Source organism: Neopelma chrysocephalum, unplaced genomic scaffold (genome assembly GCF_003984885.1).
Source record: "Neopelma chrysocephalum unplaced genomic scaffold, ASM398488v2 Primary Assembly neopelma1_44, whole genome shotgun sequence".
In the NCBI taxonomy this organism is placed as follows: domain Eukaryota; kingdom Metazoa; phylum Chordata; class Aves; order Passeriformes; family Pipridae; genus Neopelma; species Neopelma chrysocephalum.
Window position 1 is genome coordinate 3,315,740 of NW_020897703.1, and position 27,591 is coordinate 3,343,330.

General features: G+C 43.0%; 1 protein-coding gene across 2 annotated transcripts; it reads left to right on the top strand.

The window, feature by feature from the left end:
* Positions 1-853: 853 nt before the first annotated feature.
* NAB1 (NGFI-A binding protein 1) lies at positions 854-26,480 on the top strand. Of its 2 annotated transcripts, none has more exons than XM_027678126.1 (8): positions 854-1,038; positions 6,256-7,089; positions 12,655-12,788; positions 13,778-13,829; positions 19,243-19,353; positions 21,685-21,826; positions 23,025-23,174; positions 24,249-26,480. In XM_027678126.1, the coding sequence occupies exons 2-8, from the start codon at positions 6,271-6,273 to the stop codon at positions 24,338-24,340; spliced, it is 1,500 nt and encodes a 499-aa protein (XP_027533927.1). In that variant the 5' UTR covers positions 854-1,038; positions 6,256-6,270; the 3' UTR covers positions 24,341-26,480. The 2 variants fall into 2 exon arrangements, with proteins under 2 accessions (XP_027533927.1, XP_027533928.1); XM_027678127.1 differs by lacking the exon at positions 854-1,038 and adding an exon at positions 2,451-2,518.
* Positions 26,481-27,591: the final 1,111 nt, after the last annotated feature.

The following is a 27,591-nucleotide window of genomic DNA, read 5'->3' on the forward strand; positions in this document are numbered from 1 at the left end:
TGTGTACAGCTGTGTTCTGCACCCCGGGCCGGCCCGTTCCGACACCGCCCCCGGGGCCGTGTGCCCGCACCCGGCGGGGTCCGCGCCGCTCGGTCACAGCCCGGCACCGAGCGGAAAGTTTGAAGCGGCATTTTCCCGCGGGGGCGGAGAATCCCGGGGGGTCCCAGGGGTGTCCTGGTCGGTGTCCGGGGGGTCCCGGGTGATGTCCCGGTTGGTGTCCGGGGAGTCCCAGGGTGTGTCCCGGGGTGTGTCCCGGTGGGTGTTCGGGGGGTCCCGGGCTGAGTCCCGGGAGGTGTCCCGGGGGCGTCCCGGTCGGTGTCCGGAGGGTCCCAGGCTGTGTCCCGGGGGTGTCCCGGTCGGTGTCCGGAGGGTCCCAGGCTGTGTCCCGGGGGCGTCCCGGTCGGTGTCCGGAGGGTCCCAGGCTGTGTCCCGGGGGTGTCCCGGTCGGTGTCCAGGGGGTGTCTCGGGTGATGTCCTGGGGGTGTCCCGGACGGTGTCCGGGGGGTCCTGGGGGGTGTCCCGGGCTGTTTCCCGGGGGTGTCCGGGGGGTGTCCCGGGGGTGTCCGCCGGGGGTCGCTGCCGGTGCCGCCCCCGCCGGGCGCTGCGTCACGCGGCGGCCGCGCGTGGGCGGGCGGCGGAGCGCGCGCGGGCTCTCCCCATGTGACCGGGCGGGGGGGGGCGGCGGGGGGGGGGGGGGGGGGGCCGCTCCCTCCCTCCCTCCCTCCTCCCCTACATCCCTCCCTCCCTCTTTCCCTCCTTCCCTCCCTCCCTCCCGCCGCCCGCTCGGCCCCCGCGCGCGGCGAAGGCGCGGCCGAGGCGCGGTGCGGGTGCGGCGGGGCGGCCCCGCGCCCCCCCGGCGGCGGCGGCAGCAGCGAGGCGGTGGCGGGGACAGGCTCGCCCACCCGCCCCGTCGATGGGAAAGGAGGAGCCTGGGCGGGGGGGCCGCGGGCAGGAACTTCGGCGGGGCTGAGTCTGCGGCCCCGGGACGGCGCCGAGGGGAGCCCCGGGCGGCCGGCGGCGGGAGCAGCCCACTGCAGAGTAGGTGCGGGGCGGGCGGGGGGCGCGGGCAGCCCGGCCCCGGCCCCGCGGGGCACGGCCGGAAGGAGCGGGCGGGTCGTGCGTGGGTGATTCCCGGAGAAATCCGGCGCGGGGGGGGGGACGGGGGAGTGGGCGGAAAGTGCAGGAGCGTCCCTGCCGTGTGTGCGGGGCGGGGGGGCCACGGGGCGGGACGGACGGGACGGGACGGGACGGGCGGAGGCGGTGCCGCCCTGCGCGGGGCACCGGGAGCGGGGGGAGGCGATGCGGTGCCGCCGCCCCCCGAGCTGTGCGGGGCCGTGCCCCTCCGCCGCCTCTGCCGCCAACCTCCCCGGGCTGTCCGGGTGCAGCGGTGCCCGGGGGGCCCTACGGAGAAGCTGTTCCGAGGACGTTCCTGTCACCGGGCTCTGCGGCTGCGAACTTAGTGTGGGGACCGCAGCCCCCCGCCCCTGCCCGCTGTGTGAGTTTCCTTCCCGTGGGCTCCATCCCCCCTGGGGGACCCCCTCCTCGGGACCCAACGGTGGGGGACCCCCCTTTGGCCGTGCGGGAATCTTGAGGTATTTGTGCTCGCATTTCGTCTTTACGCGATGGTGGTGTTTTTGCACGTTTCAAGTTTCTCATTAGTTAGCGGCGAGATACGGATCTGTACGTGAACGCGGAGTTCACTCAATCGGCTGTATTTTGGCACATCTCAGAGCTAGACAAGACTATTTAATTTGCAAAGTCTCGCTTCTGCAGCTACATGTAATTTTCTCCTCCTGCAAAAAGTCCTTTGGAAGCGCTGCGGAAATGTAATGAATATGCAAAGCAGCCAGCTCTCAAACCCAAATCCGGTTTGTCTTCAGAGACTTTTCAAAACGCCCAAAGTGATCAAGATATATTATGAAATAATCACTTTTGCCTAAAATACAGGGATGTGATGTTTCACACTTTCTCCTTGTGCGTATTCCTAATTTAATTGGTGACAGCTCAAATAGAATTCACCTGAAATAAAAATCTCTAAAAATCGGTTAGAGTTGCTCAGTTGCTTTTCCTTCTGGTGCAACCTTAAAAAGCAGGAAACCTGCTCTTTAAGTCCTTGTCCCATGCCTACATCTCACAGCTCCTGAGTTTTCCTTCTCCCAGTACTTCACCCACGTCCACCACCTGCCTACTTCAGCCGCGTTTCTTCCTGCCACCTCCGGGAAGTGTGCAGCTTTGAACTCGGATCAGGCAGAACGGGAAGGAACGGGTGTTTTCCCGTCGTTAAAGATGTTGAGAGGGGCTGCTGCTGCCGCTGCCCTTGTCTTGATAGAGGGAGCAGGAATAGGTTGTGATTCCTGCACTAGTTGTTTACAAATATTTAAGAGTGCTCTGTGGTCCCTCTGTGGTTTTTGTTTTCCTATTTCCCAGGAGTTATGTTTGTGGTCAGAGTTAAAGTGACATCCAGCGTTTGGAGAGGAGGGCATGGCATGTGGGGTGATAGGCTGTGGATGTGAATGAGGTAATGTGGAAAATCAGAATGCATGGTTATGGGTTGCAAGGGCTGAGTGAAAATCTAACTAGTGATTTCCTGGTTCTTCCATGGCTATAACAGTATGCAGCCTTGCATGTATTTTAAACAGCTTTGTCTGCTAGAGGGAGTTTCCTGGCTTCTTTGTTTGTTATATATGTGAAAAATGTAAGAGGTGGCTACTCTTCCCCATGTGTTCCCACACTTCTCACTGGTATGGACATGAGCAAAGAAGGGGGAGAAGTAGCAGCTCAAGTGCCATGGCTGTATTTATGCATTGCTGCCTTTTGCCAGAAAAAGGGTTTGTAGTTGCCCATACCTTAGATCTCCTTGCTCACTCCTGAGGTGGCAGATCGTTCTGATTGGCTTCTTAGAGTTTGCCAGAGGGCATGACCACACTGTTACTCCTGAACCAGGTTGGTTTGGGATCTCAGATTAGAAAGCCTAAGACTTATCGAGTAGGCTGCAGAAGAGGGGGAGCACACATGGTGTCCCAGGGTCTTACCGAAGTGCTCTTCCCAGTGAGGAGGATACACGAGTCTTCTGGCTGTGAGCTCGCCCCTTGTCTTCTTGTTGTGTAACCTCTTCTCATGCTCACCCTTTACCCCAAAAGCACAGTCCCTGATGCACTAGGAAATGAGAACAGCAGTGGTGGAAAGCAGTACTTTAGGTCTCTTAGATGCAGCTTAAAGGTCACCCGAAAGATGTGGGGCGCTGAGACTTGAGTGGGTGTGCTAAGGCTTTGCGTAGGTGAGCAGAGCCAGCAGCGACAGCAGTGCCGTGTGTCCTTCGGGTTAACGGTCTCCTCTGATTCAGGCAGTGCTGTGCTACTTCCTCAGCAACCCTTGCTTCGTTGCTTGTCCTCTTCCTAAGCCTCATCTTACTCCTCCAGGTCGACTAGCATACCTGCTTTTCTGGCTTTGTAGGCTGTGAGCTGACCGAACCAGGGGACTGGACCGGTAATGTCTGCAGAAGCAGCGTAGCTGGCAGCCTGGCGAGGCTGTCTTGGAAAGGGGAGGGAGCCTTCCCCTTGTAAAAGTTTAGAAATACTTGGGATGGTGTTGAGGTGAGTGCTGGAGGAGCTCTGTATAATGCAAGGAGAAAAGAGGTCAAAAGCAGGAGTGTTTGAAAATGCCTTCTCTGCAGAAATCAGTAGCAGTCGTAAATGGAAAATTTGCTTGGCCCTCTCAGGAGTTACTGTACTGAATTCGAAAAGCAGAATGGGTCTTTAAAGTACAAAACAAAGGGATTTCAGTCTTGCTGTAAATGCAAATCTCAATGCAGTCTGAACCGTGGACTCACTACTGACGCCTCCATAGTACATATTAATCCAGTTTTATCTGTCATGAGGAGATTTGTTGATTAGAAGCCTCTAGGTAAAGGCTGCTTGTGGACTGTTTCTGCTCTTCTAGCCTGTGGGCTGGAAAAATGAGTTCAGTTTCATGGCTTGCCTGGAGCTCCTGGGCTGTGTGTAATTTCACTGCCACCATCCTCCCAGGATTCAATTTAGCTCTCTGCACAAAGTCCATTTATGTAGATTTATGTAGATTTTGTGCTAAGATGAATGGCTTTCCTAGGAAATGGGCCTTTGTTTGAAAGTTATATAAGTTAATTTGTGGTATTGATGGTGAAAACTCAGCATCATTTGAAATGAGAGGGTAGGAACAGCTTACTGAAATGCCACTAAACCATAAGCTGTTAGTTTTGTTTGTCTTGTCAAAGTTTTTGTGGAATGGGAGGATTTTTCTAAGAAATTCTGCAAAATAATAACAATTTTTTAAAATATTGAATTATATGCCCTTGAAAGGGTTACTTTTAAGTGATTTTCCTCATTTTCTGTGTTTCTTCTTGTATCTTTGAATGTAGACAATATTTAATTGGTTTCCTCAAGTTAACTGTTATTTTCCAAAGTTAAACTGTATTTCTAAAATATGTAGCTCTTAAATATTTCCAGTTTCACCCTGAGTTCCAAAGTGTGTAGTTTATTAGCTCATAAGCTCACCAGCAACTCCTTGAGGTAGCTACTCAGATCTAAACAGCTATTGCTGTCCCTTCTGTTCTACAAATATCGGTGTACAAGGAACAATGTGTTCAGCTGATGGTTTGGGGGTTTTGTATTTTTTGTGTGTTTTGTTTTTTTCCCCCCAGGGCTCCTATCTGTCTTCCTGAGGAGATTTGATTGTAGTTATCCTGTTGCTGCCACATAGATTTTTGGAAAGTTTCTGTTGTCCTCCTAATTTTATTTTTCTCTAGTAGAGTTTAATCACAGTTTTGTAGCAAAAACCTGATCTTTCAGGTGCCTCCTGAATAGGAGCTGAGCTCTGTTTCTTACATCTGTATGTTTATTTTGAGTTGCTGAAGCAAAGGCTGGTATTGTAACAAAACAGAAAACAAGCAACAAATCAATACAGAAAAGTACACACTGTAAAAATAATTTGTCTTAGTTATACTTTTGATTACCAGTCTCCCACTGCCCCATAGCATACGTATATTCTTGCATCACAGTCTTGGATGGAGGGGAGTTGCACATTATTAAAATAGCTTCCCCCCAGTGCGTGCAAATCGTTCTGTAGGTGTTGTTTTTTAGGTTACTACTGTGTGCTTTTTCAAGTGCAATGTGATAGTAGAGCCAGAGCAATGTTAGCAGACCTGCTCAGTGTTTTAGTTTTGCTACTTTCCCAACTAACTATAAATTACATGCTTTAGACCTTATCGATTGGTGGTTTAGCTTAATACAGTAATACTGGAAATTATCTGCTTGAGGTTGTGAAAGCCATCGTAGAGCGAAGAGAGGTGTGTGTGAGAGAGCTGAGAATTCTCTGAAGAGTTTATTATTTGTGGTATAACTGGATAACAGGGTTTATGAAGGTGAAACTTGTGCAAATGTTTTTTTCCTGCAGCTGTAAGGGTAGAATACTGCTGCGATTTGTCTGTTGGGAGCCCCTAAGTGCAATGGCTGTATTGCTGAGTGGTGTTTCATGTCATAAGTGTCAATGACACACAGCCCTGTTAGCAAATGGAATGGGCAGGCAAATTCAAAGTAAGGTTTTTAAAGTATATGTGTTAGAATCCATCAATATTTTTGCTTTGTCTGCAGCTGTTGCTGCCATAATTAAAATCAGCATAGGCATTAGATCCTTTTTATGTGAAATGGGGGAAAACTGTAGAAATACTTGGTTCTGAAAGATCCTTTTACTGGCCCAGCTTCGTTAATCCTCTGGGGTTCTGTGAAGCGCTTGTTCTTCTTTGCTTTCCTTTTACAGCCCTCCATACTGCTATGGATGAAAATGATTTGAGAATTAAGAAGAATTGAAACTGAGGAGCTTTTTTCTTCAGGGAACCAAGTATTCTGTAATTCTTCAGATTGTTTTTTGTGATCATTTTGATGTGAAGATATAAAAGAGAGTTGAGTAGAAGCAGTGAGCAATATTGACTGACATTCTTGGGAGCAAACATGAAGTGGGAATGTTGAAAACAAGCTGGCTTCATGTTTGAATCATCTTCTTTGTAGGTGCATTGCAACTATCTGCCGATTTGTTTTTTCACTAATATTTCCATTAAGTTAACTAGTCAAAAAACTCCTTTTCATTTCCATGTGTGTTGTTATGATGAGAGAAAGAAATCCTATCCTCTGAGTTATCAGCCTTACCTAAAAATGGGCTGGGGGGGCAATGCTTCTAGATGTTGGTGTTTGGTGCTCATCTCCTCTCTGTTTTTACTGTTTGCAGGTTCTGTCGTCCGTGATGGCGTCAGCTCTACCCAGAACCCTTGGGGAATTGCAACTATATCGAATACTACAAAAAGCAAATCTCTTGTTCTACTTTGATGCCTTCATTCAGCAGGGTGGTGATGATGTCCAGCAGCTCTGTGAAGCAGGTGAAGAGGAGTTTTTGGAGATAATGGCTCTTGTAGGCATGGCTAGCAAGCCGCTTCACGTGCGAAGGCTGCAGAAGGCTTTGAGGGACTGGGTCACAAACCCTGGTCTGTTTAACCAGCCTCTCACCTCCTTGCCCGTCAGCAGCATTCCAATATATAAGCTGCCAGAAGGGTCTCCTGCGTGGCTGGGGATATCCTGCAGCAGTTATGAAAGGAACAGCAGCACCAGAGAGCCTCACCTGAAGATTCCAAAATGTGCTGCCACAACGTGTGTGCAAAGTGTGGGCGCAAGCAAATCCGATGTGGTGGGGAGCTTATCGCTGCAGAGCGGCAGCGAACCGAGACTCTGGCAGGGACACCACACCACAGAGAGTGAACACAGTCTTTCCCCGGCTGACCTCGGCTCTCCAGCTTCACCAAAGGAAAACAGTGAGACCCTGGATGCCGCTGCTGCTCTGTCAGTTGCTGAGTGTGTAGAACGTATGGTTCCCTCCCTGCCCAAAAGCGACTCCAATGAAGTCAAGGAGTTACTGAAAACAAATAAGAAACTGGCAAAGATGATTGGTCACATCTTTGAGATGAGTGACGATGACCCTCACAAAGAGGAGGAGATCAGAAAGTACAGTGCAATATATGGCAGATTTGACTCAAAAAGAAAGGATGGCAAACATCTCACCCTCCACGAGGTAAAACACCTTGGGTGACACTGGGCTTCCTTCCCCTATTCCTGCACCTTCTACGAGCTGCTGTTCACAGGGTACACTTCTTGTAAGGGCACTTCTTGCTGGATGATGAGACTTGTGTGTTGACTGCTGTAGGCAGGGCTGCCCTGGCACAGAAGCCTCGGGTGCAGTACAGGTACCCTTTGGTGGGTGGGTGTGTGCATGTGTGCACTGATTTCAGCGTGGTGTCATCAGGCTGCTCGGCCACCACTGCAGCCTGTCAGACAGAGGGTTTAAACAGTTTGGCACTGAAATAGCAAACCAGTATTGCACTGAGCATGGCCCTTGGGGTTCTAAACATTTGGCATGTTTTCAAGGGGGTCCTGTATTTCCTTGCAGCTTTGAGAGTAGATTGGTTGGTTGGAAGATCAGTAACTAAAATGGCTTGTGTCTGGCGTGGTTACTACCCTCTCCTGTCTTTCCTCACCTTGAGACCCCGCTCTGTAGCTTGTGCCCTCGAGGCTAAAAGGATTCTGCCAACGAGGTTCCTAAACCCGGTGTGGTGGGTTTTTTTGCGTTTGAATTGGGATGAAACTCACCTGTACAACCTGTGGGGTTTTTTGGGCACAGTGGTCTTAAGCCAGTCAAGTGAAGTTCCTCCTGTGAGAGGAGGAAGGGGAAGGACCGTCCCCAGTATTGATGGATGGCTGTAATTTGAAAGTTTGTCCTGAGCAGCATCTCTTCCCTCTTCTCCTTGAAAGTCCATGTGGGCCTCCTTCGCCTCTCTTCTGGCATTCTTGAGGCTCGCACTGCACATGTTGTAACGCAATAGGTGTGTCTGTGTGGGGAATAGTTTCCTAGTGCCAGAGTACAGTACAAGAGGAGAACAAACATTAACTCAAAGCAGTGCCAAAACACTGTTGATATGAATGCTGCATCAGCATTTTTACAGTTAACACTGATTGCAAAATTTCAGTTGGATTTAAAATTTGGCATGTAAGGCTTAGCTCCCAAAAGGAAAGGCAATGTTTATGTTACAGGAGTGCCAAAAAAACTGTACTGGCTTTAGCCTTTTTTTGCTTCAAGAAGAAGTTTTGTAGGTGTGTGATCCATAGCATAAGACTGAGTTCTCTTTATGCTTCTGAGTAGAAGGGCAGAAGGAAACAAGGCGTATTTCTTTACATTTTTGTTTATGTATTTACATTTATAAGGCAACTGCACATCACCAGCAGTGACTTGACAAGGGCTTTTACTATAGGCTGGGGAGACACTTCCACAGTAGTGAGCCACATTTCTGCCACACAGTTCTGGTTGTGCAGCTTTCACTTACGTGCTTTGTGGCTTTATGTTGAACACTTATAATTTGTGAATTCATCCAGTGTACAAAACCAGATCTGATCTTACTCCCCTGACCTTGTGGAAGTCTCTCTCGTAACAGAACAAGTTGTGTATGAGATGGAGGCAGGATTTGAAAGGATTGATTGTGTAGATGTCCTGTGCACATTGCTGCAGATTCAGGATTTGGAGAAAGGGGGTTCTCCCCACCTGGGCACAGAGGCAGTCGAGGTGTACAATGTGTGCAGCTGTGTGCTTTCACAATCTTTCTCTGAGGTGGTGACTGCAGAAAATACTCTGAAATCTGGGCAGACTTCTTGTAGGATAATTTCCTGGAATCCAGCAGCGTACTGGGAGGTGGGCTCCAAGGGCAGCTTTTGTGTCAGGCATGTGGTAGGCTTGGGAATGGCTCCACAAAGCTGGAGGAATGAATACTGGGTTGGTAGTCTGAAGGAGCAGGGTAGCAATGAACTGGAAGAAAGGGTGACTGCTCTGCCTTGTTCATTTTTTTTAGTATTGCACTACAGATCTTTACTACATCATTGTAAAACCATGTTTAAAAATGGAATGAGAGCATGGTTTGGCTTTAGGAAATATTTCTATCGCTATTATGATTAAGGGCACAAGATCAAAGGAGTCTGTGGTTGACTTATGCCTCACTTACGCATGTGGGGCCTCACTGAACTTGATGGGAACTGCACACATGCAAGCAAGAAGAATTTCCTCATAATTGGTTTACTGTTTGCTTAAAGAGGCCGGATTTCATGAAGTTTTGTCTTGAACAGTTTTCATTTCCATTTTAAAGCAGAAAAAGGCGGAAAATATACAATTAACAACAATGAGACTTTTTTTTTTTGTTGTTTAAAATCTACTAAACCAGAGTCTGCCTTTCGTAAACTCAACTTCAGTATGTTTTTGGTTTTGATGGCTTAAACAATTTGCTGCTCAGAAGGAAGGACCTTAAACAACCAGGGAGGTAAGTTTCTGCTTGTCCAGAGACTGTTTCTGCACGTGTTAATACATTCCAAGGCTGTCATTGTGCCTTGTAGTTCAAGGTTTTTCCTTGCAGCTGGCAAGGAACAGCTGAATAAACTTCACTATGAATTTAAAAAGCTTAAGTAGTGGTTAGCTTCCTAATGTAAAGATCAGAGTATCTCTGGCTCCTCAAGCACAGTGGAGTTGCATGCAAATTAAAATCAAACCTGATGGAATTATTAGTGGTAAATTAATGAGAATATTTCACTTCAGTATGAACACTAGAGTGTCTCTGAGGGGTTGAGCAGCCATTAGAGGCCTGCAAGAGCTGCAGGCACTGAGCTGGTTTGGATGTGTGTGCCACTGGTAGGAGTATTTCCATAAAGCACTAATCTGACATAAAATCTCATGCAGAATCTTTCAGAGGCGTTCCAAAACTAATAAACATGCTGTTCTTAATCCATCCCATTGTCTCAGTATTACACAGCTTTTCAAACTCGGAGAGCACTTGATGTTGGACTGGAGAAGGGATGAGTACGAGGCATGCCCTTGAACTCAGCGACCCGAGCATGTTTGAGTCAGATTTGTAATTTCCCTGTTAATATTTCAGTACTTGTCTCAGTGCATGTAAAACAAAAAAACCCCTGTTCAGTAGTGTGAGAAACAGGAATTAGAAATACAAGTAATAAATTTTGTCTGGCCTGGTCTCTTCCTTTTCTTTTGCTGACTCACCAAAACAGTAGGGCTTGGTGTTTAATTATGTGTTTTTAGTGGGGGAATATGTGAACCCCGTCAGATGGGAATATACCCATCCCTCTCCATACAGTCTGTATGGCTGTGTGCTGCTCCATATCCTTAAGGCTTCCACCAAACAGAATCTTTATTTTTAGGCATGCAAAGCTTTCTATCTGCAGTATTATGCCTCCTGAAAAGGCAGGAAGCCATGATGTACTTCAATTCACTAAGTCTGGATGTGACCTCAAAGAGGAAACCAGGAAAAACAAACAAATAAACATTTGGCTTTTCTCACATATTAGGATAAACAGCATTTGCCTACAAATACCCAAAGCATTTTCAGTCATTTCAGCTCTTTGCAACCTTTCAGCACTTTGAGGGATAAAAAAAATCTCAAATTATTTTGTAAGCATTAGCCATATTATTCATCCTTGGCAAAGTAATAACTATCACTGTTACAGAAATTATTGCCTTCTTTGGATGGTAATTCTTTTCATCAGTGTTGTATTAATCTTTTATTGTATCTTTTTTCCCCTCTGTGTTTTTGTCTGAAAAGATAGACATTGTGGAATAACTGTTCCTGTCTAGGGGGTAATGGTTTGTTGTTTTAGTACCTTGTATTATAGGAGCATAGTAACCTGTTTCACAGATTAAACCTAAAGTTCATGCCCTTGTCCATCTGATCTCTATAAGATTATTTTTTTGTCTCTAGAGAGACTAAAGGATCAGGCAACATATTTAGTTTTCCTGTTAAAGACATAGTTGTGCTCTGATTAACATTCAGGTACCATAGGAAATGCCCTACTCAGATCAGAGGATTTTAGGCTAAACACAGGAAAAAAGTGCTTATAAAATATTAGGAGCAGCAGTTCTGTGTGAGGTTTTACTAGAAATACTGCATGGGCACAGGCTGCTGAGAGCAGCTCAGCTCTTCTGACAGGTTTTTGTTTTTTTAACCTTCCTGGAGAACAGGTGTCGCATTGGGCAAAATATATTTTTTAATTTGGATGCCATCAAGCCCCACAGCAAAGAACAGCACGGTTGTGTGTTGTTCATGTCTTATGACAGCTTCCATCCTTCAGGGATGGAGTGTGCAGTGTTTTGGGTGAGTTGCTGGCCTCTGTGATTTAATTCACAAATAACATTCTGCAGTGTGGTAGGCAGCAGGGTGGAAGAGCAAGTTTCTTACCCTTCTCCCAAGAGACACCCTTTAACTGCAGATCTGCTGGTCTGTCCTTGGCTGCACCTTTGTCTGCCTCCATGAAAAGTGCTTCTTGTAGGAGCAGTGTTTTCGGTGTCTGAGGTCACACGTGTGGTCCTGCCCGTCCTCGGCCACGTCCCTGTGCCCTGAGCTGTGGCTGTTCTCTGCACTGCCAGATCAAGGGCTGGGCATGGCACATCTCAGTCAATCGTGAATGTGCTGACTGTGCCCTGGAAGCCGAGATGCTCTGTAATATTCACTAGCCTGAGACAGATGCAGAACACACTGTTGACAGTAGCACCAAAGCAGCTGTACTCCTTTGCCAGAAGCCAAGTCCATTCAAAGCACCTTAATTTCTAGAAATAGAAGAGGAGAGGGGTTGTGGGCACTTTGGTAAAAATACCTGGAGTATTCTGTTGGCTTCTTGCTGTAATGCCTCATTACACATGCTGGCTGTTCTTCAGTTGAGGAAAAAGTGAAATGTCTCTTCAGCCCCTGCTTCTTAGGGAAGGAGCATGGATTCACCTCTCCAGCATCTCGATTTGTGTCTCTTGTTGCATTAAGAATTTTGTTGTGTCCGTACTGCTGACCACAGGCTTTTCAGACAGCAGTATTGTAAAGCTGATATAATCCATGACAGTATCACCACTTCCTGTAGGCTTCTGAAGAGCATTGAGCCTTAACTTAAGGGGTTTTTTTTCCCCTCTTTGTGAATCTACTGCCAGCAGCACAGGCACTAGAAATGTGTCCTGGCAGGCTCAGGAAAACATCCTTGAAACAAGTTACATTTGATTCATGTCTGAAGATAGTCTTCACAAACACGAGGGTGAGAAACATAGCTAAAAAAAGTTTAATCGTTTCTTAAACCATCACCTTCTACGGAATTTATTCTGTATTCACCAGGGAAAGCCATCTGTACCCACACTGTCAGGGTTTTTTCTTTTTTTTTTTCCCAAGTCCTGGGCATATTGCGTTTATAAAAATAGTATTCCCTGTAAACCAGGCTTTGGAAGCCAAACACTGTGAACGTTCAGTGCTACTGTTTTATACTGAGATTTAATTAATGCTGGGATGAGGCACAAGCAGCGCACATTGAGACAGTCTTACAATAATGTTTTACTTTATGCACCAGCTACGTTCATATCCTTTTGTCTTCCCAGAGGCTTACCTGGTTTAGTGAGGGGTATAAATACGCTGAAGAAACCCTCCGGGGTTTAGTGTACAATTATAGGTAATTTAATTGCAATCGAAATTTTTTATTATTTCAGAAGAGGTACTTTTACAGGCACAATAGGTGAAAGTGTTCAGAATCCTGAACCCCTGTGTTTGTGTTTAATTTCCAGCTCACAGTTAATGAAGCAGCCGCTCAGCTGTGTGTGAAAGATAACGCGCTGTTGACCAGGAGAGATGAACTCTTCGCGCTAGCTCGGCAAATCTCTCGAGAAGTTACCTACAAGTATACTTACAGGACCACCAAGTAAGGCTTTAATTAACTCAAAGGATCTACACTTTCAGAGAGCTAATCAGCCTGATAGCATTTCTTCTTGAAGTGCTAGAGACACTTTATTCCTGCTCTTCTGAGCAAAGTGCTCTTCTGAGGAGGGTAGGAAAATGCTATTTAAGTCGTGAAGCTTTTAAACTAATAAGATTTAGCTGTCTTGAATTACCTTTTTTATTTGCTCTTTAGTTTTCCAGATATTTTGATGATGGTGCATGTTGAGAGGCATCTGAGAGGTTGGTATTTCAAGCATTTGAGGCATCTGTGTATTTTAAAGTTAATGTAAATAGGCAGAGTAGCCAAAGATGCTCAGTGTATCAATTGCCTTTTTTCCATATACAGGTTTGGTTTGTTAGCCAAAAAGATAAGGTCATAGAGAGTGGCTTACGAATTTGCTTTGAAGGAGGTGAAGCCAAGTCCTAATTTCAGTTGTTAGTGTTCTGTTAAATGAACTGCTGTTATGAAACATGACAAAGGCTTAACACCTTTTAAATACAATTAAAACCCTAGAATTAATAAGTGTGATTGAAAATCTTGATGCTTTCTTTGTTTTTAAATGTTAACTCCCTTGCCTGCAATGCAATATCCTTTCAAAACACATTTTCCTACACTTCTTAGAAGTTTTCCTTTGCTCCCCTTTCTTCCATAGTGATTAATGTAAATATACATCCATTCTAGGTAAGCAATGCCAGAGGCATTTCTGTAATTCAGTGTGCTCAGGTAGCTTTCCTTTCTCTTTGGAAGAGGAATCCATGAATCTCTTGACACTTCTGAAAACAACAAAAGATGCTTGTATTCCTCTGTACTTGAGTGACATTCACTGCCATGTCGAGGGAATTGGGGGCTTTCTTTGTGCATCTCACTTGTTTGTCCCTGATCTACTTTTTTCCTTGAATCTGTTTTTCATTATTATTGGTAGTCAGGGTTAATGTGCTGTTCACTGACAGTGTATGTGTCTTCTCTTCTAGATCTAAGTGTGGAGAAAGGGATGAGCTGTCACCAAAGAGAATCAAGATGGAGGTACAGTATTGTGACTCCTGTATTTTGACCTATGCATGCTAAAATTCACTTTTGTTTTGAAGGGATCTGTCTTAAGGAAATTTGTCAGAAAAACATTTGATAGACAGGTGATGGATGTGAGAGAGAGAGGGGGAGAACATCACCACTGTCTCTGCAAATATAAATGCTTGATGGAGAAACCTGTAGGAGCAGGGGAAAAGAGTAGGATTTGTTTAATGGTAAAGTTACTCTCCGTGTTTTGCACTCTGAGTGAGTAGGAGGGGAGGAATGGGACTGACTGACTTCCTGTGGTGGAATAAGCTCGAGCACTGTAGGAAATCTCTTCCTGTAAGGCCTCCTTAAGTCAGTGTGAGGTGAGGTTTGCCTAATTCATCTGAGTCAGCTCTTGATCATGTCCAAAATCCACAGTTCTGGATTGATGGCATAATATTAGCCATCTCCCTCTATGCCATAGATTATGACACTGATCATACTGAAAAGTCAAGAACTAAAACTAACTAAAAGCTTTATGTGTCAACACAAATGTCAACACAATATTAATTTACAGTTTTTTGGATTGAGTTTTGTGTAAAATGTGCATGTATACATGGCTGATGTATATACCTGCACAAGCTGTTGCTTAGAGAGATTCTGAGAATTCCTTGTTAGTAGTGCAGGAGCAGCATATATGTAGCTTACCTTTTTCTTCAGTTACCACTGCTGGAAAGCAAATTTGAGACCTTTTAAAAAGGTACTTTTAATTTAAAGAAAAAAAAGTATGCATATGTATATACCTCATAAGAGTAGCAGATCTTCCTTTTTAATTTATATTTTAAACAAATTACCGTTTCACTGTTACGTGGGTATCTAATTTATCCTTAGCATTGTGGGTGTTTTTTATTGTACTGTCTGCTCCAAAAGGTGTAAGTTAAATGTGTATTATAATGTAAGCTAGACCTGAGCTAGATTTATGTGTGACATAGATAAGGGATGTATTCTTGAAGTGTAGAGGAAAATTGCAACGTATTCTGAAGTGTGTTTCTCATGTAACTCACTCTGTGATAAGTGATGTACTGAATGTAGTAAGGCTTTAATCTTTTTTAGTACTGTGATGCTTTTACCTGTGCAAAGGCTTTTCCTGAGAGGCAAACCCTGGTGACAGCAGTTAGTTTTGAAAAGGCAGTTATGATTAATAAATAAGTCCATCAGTCTGTATACAGTCGTAGTTTGAGTCTATATAATGCAAAATATTCATGTGCATTGAGGATTTGCTGGTAGCTTTGAGAAGTCAGTAATGTCACTGACATGTGTTACGATTTGCTTTGACATGTGCTGGTTCTTCGATCCACAAAAAAGAGCAGGGAAAAGCTGCATTAAATGATTTTATCCAGCCTCACCACTGTCTGCCTTGACCAACATGTTGCAGGATGGTTGCTTGAGGTTCCTCTCTTTTGTTCAGTCTAGCTCTAATTTATATGAGCTGGTGGGGAACTGCTACTCCTCTGCTTGAAGTAGTATTTCAATGACTTAGATTTCAGCATTAGGAAGTTTTTCCTTCATTCAGTAATAATTGATGATGAGCAAGTGTCTAAAATGACACACTGCAAGGGAGGTGCTGTTTTCTACAGGATCTTCACTGAAAGAAGGTGTAAAATTTAAATAGTGAAAAATACAGGCTGAAACTCTGGAAGGTCTGTTTTTTAGTTCAGTAATTCTGAGAAAGGATGTTTACTTTGTTTTCTTTTTATCTAAAATTACCAGCTGTATTTTAAAATGCTTGTGGAAATTTAATGTCCTTACTGTATAAATCACTATTTCAGAAATAGGACATTTTTCCAAAATAAAAAATTGAAAATTAAATTCAATATTTTTGCACTTGATAGCATAGCGTTATTATTTTTTAAGTGACCAGTGTTGTTATCAGCATAAATGTCTGTTTTCCTCACGACTTTGAGAGTCTTCAAAGGAGTAAACCATTACTTTTAGTGCATTATAATTCTGAGGTCTGCTGTAAATCATAGATTTTTCTTCAATGAAATGTAAGAAAGATGCAGTGTTACATAGTAGATCACTTTTTCATATGGTGTTTTGGGTTCTTGGCACATGCATTTTGGGAAAAAAAAGGTCATTTTTGGTAATATGTTTGGGGATTTTGGGGAGGTTTTTTGGGTGGCTTTTTTGGGTGTGTTTTTTTTTGGTTTGGTTTATTTTGGAAAGGTGACGGTAAAAAGGAAAATGGCAGCAAATGCTGCAAATTTTTCCTTTTGTTCTGGATAAGAATTCCTTACACTGTTTTTGAAGCTGTAATGCTTCATTGTGGCTCTGTCATGCTAACACACAGAGGATCTGAACATGGGGGATTTTTTTCGTTGTAACTAGGTCTTTTTCTTTTTCCTTTTTTTTTTTAATAAGGGTCATTTTGCTTTCTGTTTTATGGCTGAACTCTGTATTTTGATTCACCATTCCTTTACCCATTAGTCATTTATGTCTCTGTAAAGCATGGTCTAAAATACTAGGTCTTCAATTTGGAAAGACTTCACAGCCTCTTTGCATAGTGTAAAAGATTACTTAAAAAAAAAAGATGAGTTAATTTCCTGAAATATAATAACACTTTGAAAAGCCTCCAGAGAGACTCTGAAGGTCATCCTTGAGCAGAGCTGTGTGTGCAAGCTGCAACATTGTCAGGCTACAGCCACACTGTAAATTTATCCTTTTCATGAATATGAAACTCTCACAAGCATTACAAAGAAACAATATGCCATGAATTACATCAAATTACCTGTAAAAGCCTTTCTCTTCCCCTGCCTGCTCTCCCCCTCTTATTCGTAGAGTGGGTGGGTGAGCTGTGGGAGTGAAGTGTAAAGAGGAGAAGGGAAAAAATTCCAGGCAAATGACAGACTAAAGGTGTGGAGGGAGTGAAAAAGGCAATGGACTGAATTGGGATTTGGAAGCAGATTATAAAAAAGGGGTTGTAGTTCCTAAATCTTCTCTGGACAAAGAGCAGGACAGGCGAACAGGGATGGAAAGGACATATCCTCCTGCAGAGCAAGGATCTCTCCTGCTTAGGTGTAGCGAGGTAGGGGCATCCCTTACTTTGTCATCTTCCGTGACTCAGTGCTGGCACTGCTCAAAGCAATGAGCTGTTGTGGCACCAGCTAGAAAACAAAACAAGTCACAGGTGGATCACACAGAATTCAGGGAGAAGGGAAGCTGCTCATTGCCATTGGGGTCGACCAGGTTCTCCTTCAGAGTCAATGCAAACAGCCATGGGAGCAAAAAGAGAGTTTTTAAAATGTTCTTGCTGTCTGTAGTATAAAGAAATTGCTTTGTGTGTCAGTGTCTTCATTCAGCTGAAAGAGAAGGGTGGTAAGAGCTTTCAAAAGCTAATTTCCCAAAGCTCAGTGGGAGTCAGGGGGCACAGGCAGGAAGACCTGAGTGGAGGCTGCAAAGAAGTGTCTTCCCTGGGTGCCAGTACAGGTGGAGGATGAGGAGGGAACAGGCCCACCTTCACTATTGCTGAGAAGGTTGAAAAGAAAACCAAAGTGCGGGATTTGTGTTTTTCACAAAAACAGTGAAAGGAGTAGAAGCTACTGTTTTCATAGGAAAAATGTCATTAGAGGGAGCGAAAAAGCACATGTGGGACTGGGAACATCTGCTGCATGAAACCGCTTGAAAAACAACTGAGCAGCAGCATGGCAAAACAAAAATGCTGCACTGCATGCAGCAGGACCTCCAGGCAACCATGGGGCAGAGCAGGTCCTTGCCTGGCACAGCATGTTCCTTGTCAGCCCTTACCCACGGGGAGAACAGCCAGTGGTGGGGAAGGGCTCTGGGAAGGTGATCCAGAACCACGTCATCATCCGAGAATTACCTGTCTGACTGATGGGTGACAGACACAGTGACAGGCAGCCAGACCCACTTTTGGGAAACAGCCTTCAGTTTTGTATAGGCAGGCGGTCACAAATATGTTATAAAAAACCTGTTACCTGTTATGTTGCAAAAATAGGATCCTGAGTGATAGGCTTTTTGTGCGTTCAGCTCCTCATCTTCCTACACATGATCATTCTCCTCTCCCAAACAAATTCAGGTCTGACTGTGAAAGTGGTCAGTGCTCATGGAAAAGTGCTGCAAAGCCTTTGTTTCTAGTGGATGAGGCTTTGTGGCAATTTACCTGGCTATGAAATTTTTGCATAGCTCTCATGTTTATTTTTCTGTGAGGGATTATGTTGGGTGGATAAAAGCAGTATACAGTGTTCAGACTGATTTTAGTTTTTTTTCCTGAGCATGAAGAATAGGTTTATTGGCATTACGTTGCCCTGAGGCTCTGGCAGCCTGCCGTGGGTCAGAGCACAGCTCTGCAGGTCAGTGGGCAGCCTGCCAATGGCAGGAACCTTGTAGTCCTTCCCCCGTGTTTTTTCTGAAAGATCACTTTTATTGTTCTTGAGCTGTAACCCTTTTGTCCACCTATTGTCAAAAATGTAATTATTGGCATATATCTGTCTTTAGAATCCACAAGGAAAATATACCTAATGTGGCATACTTTTGATACCCAGTTCTGCAGATCCTCAGTGACAGATGTCAGTGTTCTCAGATTTGGGTCTGTCTTAAGATCTCTGGCTTCCTCTCACATTTTGACAGTGTCATCTATGCTGTGCTTTTGTAAACATTTCTGGATGTTCCTCTAGTGTACGTGAGCTTTCCTTTTATAATACCGAGCTGGATAAATTCCTCATCTTGAACCTTTGCTTCGATGATTAATTTATTTTAATGGAGTCTGGCAGGCTTTCACAGGAACTTTATTTGCTTTATTGGTACATATGCAAGCTGCAGAAGAGATTTGCATGTCATAAGAATTTCAGGCTGGAAGAATTATTGAATCATGATTTCCCATAGTATATAAATTTTCTACCGTACTTTTAAAATAGTGATTTTTCATTTTGTGGTACTAGTGAAGGTTCTGTGTGAAATATGTTGAATTTCAGGAGGCTTTTCTCAGTTTCACAAGGTTAGTATATATTCTTGACTACATATAAACTTGATTTCTTATGAATGACAGAAACCACAGGCCTAAATTTGCCTGGCAAGGCTGAATGCAAACTAGTTTAATGTCAGTAACAACGGTAGTCTGGATTCACAAAAAAATGATCTTCTGTCTATGCCATTTTAGATACATATAGCAGTTGTTGTAGAGGGGCTGTGTTTTGTGCACAAACTTAAACGGAGTGGATAGCACAAACATATAAATTGCAGTCCAGAATTTCACAGAAGTTCAGGAATGTGGTTTTTGGTTTTTTGGTTCAGGTTGTTTTTTATTTGGGTTTTTTGTTTTGTTTTGTTTTGGGTTTATGGGTTTTTTTCTTTTGAGGAATGGAGAGTGTGGAAAAAAGATTAGTAATATGCCCCTCTTGGTTTGGTTTTTTCTTATGCTCAATAGGATGGTTATCCTGATTTCCAGGACACAGTCCAGACACTCTATCAGCAAGACAAAATGCCACTTGCTTTGGCTAAAGGAAAGAGTGAAGACCCAACAGCTCTTAATTCCCAGGTAAACCAACTACGCTACACTGTGAATAATGCAGGCCATGTCTTTGCACATTGGTTTTGATGTGTTGTTTTGATGACTAAATTAATTACCATCAGTTTTCAAAGGCTACTGAGCTCAGCTGGAATTGCATCACTCTTAATTTGGGTTTTACCTTCTGAAACTGTTCTGACACAGTACTATGGCTTTGCCCTTGTTAGTTCCAAGGAGGTAGGATCTAGCATAGTAGGCTTGACAATCTGTGGTTGCCTGTTGGGAGCAAGTAGGGTAGTATTGGTACAGTCTGTGCTGTGTTACTTGCGTTATTCGCTATAAATGGAAAGCTCAAGTTACTGAGTCTAGAGGAATAGAGTAGGCGATCTTGGAGTCCTCAGTTCTGACATGTCTTGTAAGAAGAAAGGCCAATATATTTAGGAAATCAGCGAACCTCTGGATCTGAGAGGATAAATTGGCCTTCTAGACAACACCTACTCTGCTGGAAGCACAATATTCTTGAGCAGACAGAAAGCTTTGTATAAATGAAGACTGGTTTCTGATTCTTTCTTTGTCCTTTCTGTAGAGTATCCCAGCCTCGAGGCAAAATACATGTCTCCCACTGCCAGTTGTTGGCAAGAACGGATTTCGTGCTAAGTTGCAACAAATTTATTTTGTATAACTGATTTGGCCAAATGTAATCACCGAATTTGCACCTAAGATTACATTTAGGAGTTCCCCCTGTTTTCTGAGACTGGATGTGTTACCCTCTCATTTACCACCTTCTATTGCAAAGCAGTGCTTGGTCATACAAATCTGTTCATTGTGATAAGTCAAAAAGCAATTATGCTACGTGTTCTGATGTCACAGAATAATTAAATGAACTTGATTTTTGCAAGCTTATTTTCATTTAGTGTGTGCTTTAAAGTTTGGTCATTGCCAAATAACAATGGACTAGAGATTTAATTCAAGCTTAAATGTATCTACAACTGTACAGATTTTTCTATAGTGATCAGAAACATCATGGCAGTTTAAAATTCTGGATTTATCCCAATTAAACAACAAAGATGGCATGAATCAGAAATATTCTTTTTTAAAATTACAGTTCAAAAGTTGGTAACAAAAGTGACAGAATAGCAAAGTGAAAGCACTCGTGAAAGTGAATTATTTGAAAATAGTTTTTTACCTACCTCCTAAGACCAAGCTTGAGCTATCAGTGGTCCTCTGCAAAACCTGATGAGCTCTGAGCCAGAGTAAGTAAATACTGATCATGTTATTACCCTGCTGTCAGGGTCATCACTGTGCTGGAAAAGCTCGGGGTTTGCTGGTTTGTAATGCTGTCATTGTATGTGTAAATTACCTAACTATGGTGAATAAGCAGACTTTTGTGGGAAGTCAGGGCTTTCATCATCTCCCAAGAAAAGTGAAGTGGTCTGCAATGAATAAGGCTCTGTACTAAATGAACCAATTGTAGCATTACCTTAAAGACAAATTATTTTTTCCTATCAATTGCAAATGTTAAGTTTGTACATTTTCCAGTCTTATGTTCATTGTGGCTCTTCTAAATCAACTTTCTTGACTTGTGATTTTCTTTTTATTTTTGCAAGATGCTTATTTACATTCCCTCAAGAACAAGATCATAGTGAAAGTTAGAATTCTCTTGGCATTAAAGTCAATGACAAACATTCAGACGCCATTTCCTCCCACGTTGCACTGGATTGTTTAGTTCCACTCTCTAGAGGTGTATAGGTCTTGTTCTTCTTCTAGACAGACATTTCACACCTTTATCCCCCACAAACATACTGTCATCCTACACTTTCAGAATGGCAGATTTTTAAGCTTGTGTAGTGCTGTTTCCTAAAATAAAGATTCCAAGATGTCTGGTGAAATCTTGGCATAAGTTTTTAGCAGATGTTACCATTGCTCTTGGAATACTTTCTGGAGTACTTTGAGAAGACATGTATTTGAACAGAGCTAACTGGATAATTAAGACATTCTTTTTTGCTTTTCTTGAGATTCTCTTCACGTAACCTGGAGTCCTAAAGTGCAGAAAGTGATTTTTGTGTGTTTTTGAAGAACAGAATTTAATGTAGCGTTTCTGCATGGATGAACTACAACAGCTTGCATTTTAAGTATACTTGAGTGACTCAGATGTACATTATGAAAATCTCTATGGGTGCAAAAATATTTTGTTTGCTTCATAGTTTTGAAGAAACCGTAAAACACACATCTGTACATATGAGTCAACAAAAACCTCTATCTAGGCTGTTAGTTTTATCATCTGATATTGTTTTTCCCCCTGTGTTTTGACTTGCTAGATGTATGTATATATAGAGAAATTTTTTTCTGTTTTATTTGCAGTCGGAAAAGGTGATGGCAAAACAGATGGAGTTTCTTTGCAACCAGGCAGCATTAGAGAGACGTCTTTCCACAGGGTGTTACAGACAGAACTCGGAAGAGCACAGCCCCAATGGCATGTCATTAGATAATGCTGATGGACAAGGTATGGTAGCTCCCAGGCACGGCGTTGCTGCCAGCAAATGCATTTGATATTACGCAACCCGTGTCAGTGGTGTTGTTTATCTCGTATAGAACCCTGAGCACTGAATGGACAAGACAAGATCTCTGCCCTGAAGTGCTTACGGTCTCAATAATGCAATCAGATGTATACTCGGGTTCTGCTCTGTTACTCTAATGTATCTGGGCAAACTGCTTTCCCTCTGGATAATGTGGGGAGGGAAGAAGGTAGGGTGCATCCCTGTTACTGAGAGCAGGACTTTGCTCTACCTTTATCCTTGATTTTGAAAATGGAGCAGAATGTTGCATTTCATTTGCGTCCTGGTTTTGTGGAAATTGAAAGTAAAGCAGATGATGTAGTTGGTACTCCTTTTTTTACCTGTTTGTGCAGTCTAGGAACAAAACCTGAGGAGCTGGCTGTGTAAATTACTTAGAACTAAGCAGATTCTAATGATGATCTTAGTAGCTTGTTATTCTTCAAAAAGCTTACAGTTCTGTGGTTCTCTTTGATTTACCAACTGGCTATTCCTTAGCTTGAATTAATTTTAGGAGTGTTTGTTTTGTTGGAGCACTTTCTGTTTGGATTTCTTTTTTTACTGTTGTGAAATGAGACAAAATATTACAAACAGAAGAAATACAACCAGAAGTTCTTGTGTCTGTTTTTTAGAAGCTAGTTTGTTTAAGGGGAGGCGAAGAGGAGCAGTAGAGGGAGGAACTAAGGGAATCAACACAAGTAAGCAATAAAACATAGGTTTTCATTTGTATGTATTGGTCAAGCAATGAGGTACAAAAGTATACAGGAAGATGAAGGTGTGTGGATCCAGCTTTCCTTGGCAGAGCAAGCTTCTTTATACCCTTAATCCATTGTGCAGGGAAAGTGGGAATTTTTAGGATCTCAAAGGGATTCTGAAGTGGGAGCAGAAATTTTTAGTATCTCAAGGGGCTTTTTGAAAGAATAAAGAGATGTTATTAAAAAAAAAATTTCTGTGGCTGAGTGTCTTTTTCTAGCAGTGCCTGTGGAGTAGTCTGAAAAGCAGCATATTTACATAAGCCTTGTTTTGCTATGAAACTTCCCTGAGCAGCTGGAATTTAGGATGTGCTTTTGCAGATGGAATTAGTACATCTTTAGGTCTCTACCTGTTTTTTAATATTGCTTTTCTTTTAACACTGTGAACAACCTGCAGGTGAAAGGCCGCTGAACCTCCGGATGTCCAATCTGCCAAGCAGACAGATGCAGCACATTTCACTTGATGGAGAGCAGCATGTTGGAAAACCTTTGTGCGGTGATTTGATCCGGCTTTATCCCGGTGGTGAGGCGAAGTCCCAGTCCTCAGGTTAGTGCTGTCCCATGGAAATTACCCACTATTTCTTACAAAGCCTGTGATAAATTTGCTAATCTGTGATGTCTCTGAGTGGAGCAGCTAGCAAGGCAGCCTGGCATGTGCTGTGTGGAACCATGCAATCAAAGCTTTGGTGAAAACTTCAAGAGGAGTGTTACTCGATAATCTGGAATTGGATTGAATATGATTTGGGAAAAGCTTTGGGGATGCAGTAACTAGGTTCAGAGAAGCAAGTTCTGGCATGTGTCTGTCCTCAGAGAGTGCTGTTGACCCAAACTACCACTATTGAATACTTAAACTGCATTACAGTCACAGCAACATGATTCTGATATGGCTTCATTCTGTATAAAGGAATGAGACTTTTTATAAAAACACCTCTTTATTCTGGTTTATAAGGACCTGCCACTACTTCTCTGCTGTGAACTGCATGTCATGCAGTAAGTGTTTTCTACCTGGGTTTCCTATTCAGTGACCTCTGCTCACTGGCAATCTTGTAATTTACCTCTGGCATTGGGAGCCACTCTGAGTTTGATAGAAGAGAGCAAGAAACCTTTGTGAAATCTCTCTAGGTGGTTTCAGTTTAATACTTGGCGGACTGAGATAAAGACAGGAATTCTGGAGACTCTTGTAATTTTAGGAGTAATGATAAAATCCCACCTGAGTTTGAAAGATGCAGTGAAAAGGAGCTTATTTGAAAGAGAAGGTGCAAAAGTTGTTTTGAAGACTGGGCAGAATCTTGCATTTTCCTCTTTGGAATATTGGAATCTTAGGCCCACCTTTTTTGCAGATTGCCTCAATCCCACTGATAATACACTCAGTGGAATCTCCAGTTGGGGAGTTTTACCAGTTCCCTCTCAAAATGCAAGTGCAGAGTGCATCTCCATTAGCCCTGCAGTGTAACTGAGGTGGTTCTAACCCCTCTGGGTTAAAGCCCAGGATGAGGAGGCAGAATTTATTGCTTCAACTCTTAGTATCCATGTGGTTCTTGGACCTTTTTCTTGATTTAAGAACAGAATATATTTGTTTCCAAGCAGTGTTTTAACATCTTTCTTTCTTTTCTCAATGCAGAAGGCCTTGGTATTTTAAAGGATTTTCCTCATTCGGCTTTTAACAACATAGAAAGGAAGGTCATAAAAACAGAACCTGAAGACACAAGATAGTCATTCTGCTCTGGAAAACAGTGTCGTAGTAAAGAATGAAACTTCACAAGAGAAAAAAAACAGCCTTAATAACCAGTGTTGCCTCATTCAAATAAGAGATTTCAATAGCCAAAGCCTAAGAACTGGTACAGTAGTCTGTGGAAACAGGAAAGCAAGAGACACTGCAAACTAAAACAGTAATACCGGTGGATAAACATTCCTGTAAAAGTGGTTTTATAACGTGGGAAGATTCACAAATTAATATTGTGGGTCTTCATTATTTAAGAATGTATTATGTATTTGTATAACTTATCAAAGTAAATCTAGATGTCGGGACGTGTATTGAGTCCAGTAGATGTGGCTACAGTTCATTTTACTTGAAATTTCAATGTCTACTTTCAGTGTACCTAGCGTAGATATGGTTGTTAAACATTTGAATTTAAAATCATTGGAAAATTAGGAATGCAAACCTCGTGACACAATTAACAGCAAGTTTTCAACAATATTTATAGAAAAAGGAAAATGCATAAAATATTTCATGGTTAAAAATGTTATGTGGATATAGCATTTGATAGACCTAGACCCTGATTCTGTATCATAGCAGACATACTTGACACTTAACTATTGCTACATCACTTTCAATGGTTTCAGCAGCCTTTGTGTAACACTTTTATAGCGTAATACCTACCTACAAGTCAGGAGTATAGGAAATGCCAGTTAGAGTATGGAAGAGTCCATATGATTGGCTCCCATTTCCTTGGGAAAAACTGGGGTTTGATAAACCGTACAATTACTGATATCTCATTTGGTAGGAAACTCAAGAGACCAAGTAGCATGGACAGGGCTGCAAAAATTGTGATTCAAACCATTATAACTTCTTGGACTTCTCTGTGAATCTTAAAAAAAAAAAAAGCATCCTAAGTGTGGCAAAGATGACATACGATGCAGGATTTATGCATCAGTGTAAAAGGTTGCACTTGATATCCAGAAACCATAAGATTTTTTGGGGGGAGAGAGACAAGGAGTCATGTCTTTAGCATGTGACTCCTTATTAAGTGCTGTCCAGCCCACATGATTCTATGAATATACCGTATACTGCATACAGTATGCCAATACGTTTCTTTATATATGTGGTTAATTAACATCTGTATTCTTTATTTATTTGACAGTTTTTATTTTTTGTACATGTTCACTTTTGAAGATGTCATTTTATCTAAGGAGAAGTAGTTGGCATATAACTTTGGAATTTACCATGGTGTATTTGTGTGCATCCATTTCTCCACTGTGCTGCTCTGCAGTCAAGATAGTTATATGCCTCAGTTTCCAAATACAGGTTTTGCTTATGGTGTGTTCTGGAGGTGAAAGGGATAGCTGAAGAAAGTAAGTTAGAATACCAATGGGTAAACTTCCCTTTTCAAGTATGCACTTCATGTCTGCAGTTTGCTCTGTGTCATAGGTGTGTATTAACAAATCAGTCACGGTCTCTGTTGTACTGAAATGCTCAGCAAAATGTGAGCTGAAATGTCTACACTGCAGTCTCTTATCACTGTAAACATACCTAATTATTTTATCACTTGATTTGTGGAACAAAGCTTTATAGTAGAAACACCAGTAAAACAACTTTTTATACTATTAAAATGTTTGTTTTTTTTAAAAAAAATGTTTCTTGAACTGTATGGTACTGTTTCACTTACTGAAGTATCTTAAAGCAATGGAGTTCACAGCTTTGCTGTTAGGAATAAGAGATTGAATGTGTAGTTATATTTCCTCTTTCCTGTTGTGTGAGCTAGTAGTACGGATGTTTCTTAAGTTTGTAACATTAACCAGTGCCCTGGTTAGTATCTGAGTAGCTTTCATGAGACATGTATGGAACTTGTTAAAGGACAGCTTATGGTTTGAACTGTACAGCTTGAGCAATAGAAGGTACCAAGCGACAAACCTTTAGAGATGCAGGAAACATTCGGTTTTCTCCAACATCTGACACCATCAAAAGTTATGTGTGGATCACAGAAGAAGCTCTTAAGCTTGCTGGTCTCTTCAATTAAAGCAAGAGGAAGGAAGAAGAACTTGCTAAGCAGCACGCTGTTTCAGTTGAGTCCAGATTTTATTTTGTAAACACTAATGTATTAAATTTGCTATAAATTAAAGTATATAACAGTTATATTTTTGAGTTGTAAATACAGTACTTTGTGTCACGACCAGTTGGTTATCTCCAGAACAATATTTCAGTTTATAGTCCAACAGGCCATTTCAGTCTCAATAAGCTGGAAGCAACTTTTTTTACTGGTTTGCAGCTGTATGATTTAGATTTTTTTAACCTGGGGGGGAGGTGGGAGGTACATTCCGAGATTGCACATGCGTTTGGTAATAGCAAATATTCAAGCATTGGTCTTTCCATGACAAAGGTCTTGGTGGACTGCAACCTGGCTAGCCTCTGGAGTCACAGGTAAAGGCTTGCCCTCGTCTGCTCATGAAGGGTTGCTAGATCCAGGGTACTCTGGATCAAAGGCCAGCCCTGCAAATGATGCCTGTTTTATTCACATGTTTATATTGTTGCTTACAAAATAAAATTCACCGTGAGAACTCTTTAGTTTCCCCAGGGTTTTTCCTTCTTTTTTTTTTTTAATTGTATTTTCTAAAAGGAGATGTTAATTTTGGAGGGACAGGGGAGGAGGGAATACCTTGAACTGCAGCTCTCATTTGGAGGAAGCCTTTTCCTGCTGTTGTGGTTGAATCCTCATTTACCTTCTGTGCACAGCCTGCAGGGCTCAGTGGGCCCAGGCAAGAGGGAGGAACTAAAACCTGGGAAGGATCTGGAGCACAGCACTTGCACTGAGTGCCCTCCCCACCTCCTGTGCTCCCACTTTTGTGTGTGCTCATATTTACACAAGATTGCAAACAGCTCAGATCTGCTAGGAGGGGATGCCAGGCATGTCAGTGGTCTTTGGGAATTGGAGAGAGAAAACATCACTGTCCAGCCTTAATTGCTGCTCTCCACAGTGTCCTGGTGATCCACCCTGTTTCAACTTGCTCTCTAAGCAGCAGCCCATATATCTGCTAAGAGACTGTTGGAGGGCAGAAACTGGATGAGAGATGGGGTATAAAAAGAGAAGAGAAACAGACCAGGGAGCAAAAACAGCAAAGGGAAGTGTGTGTGTACGGTGGGGAGCCCCTCCAAAAACCTTCAAAACATCAGGTTGCTGAGCTGACGCAGAAGTTGGGAGTGATTTGGCATAGTGATGGGGCAGAGTAGGAGTGATCTCCCTGCCTTC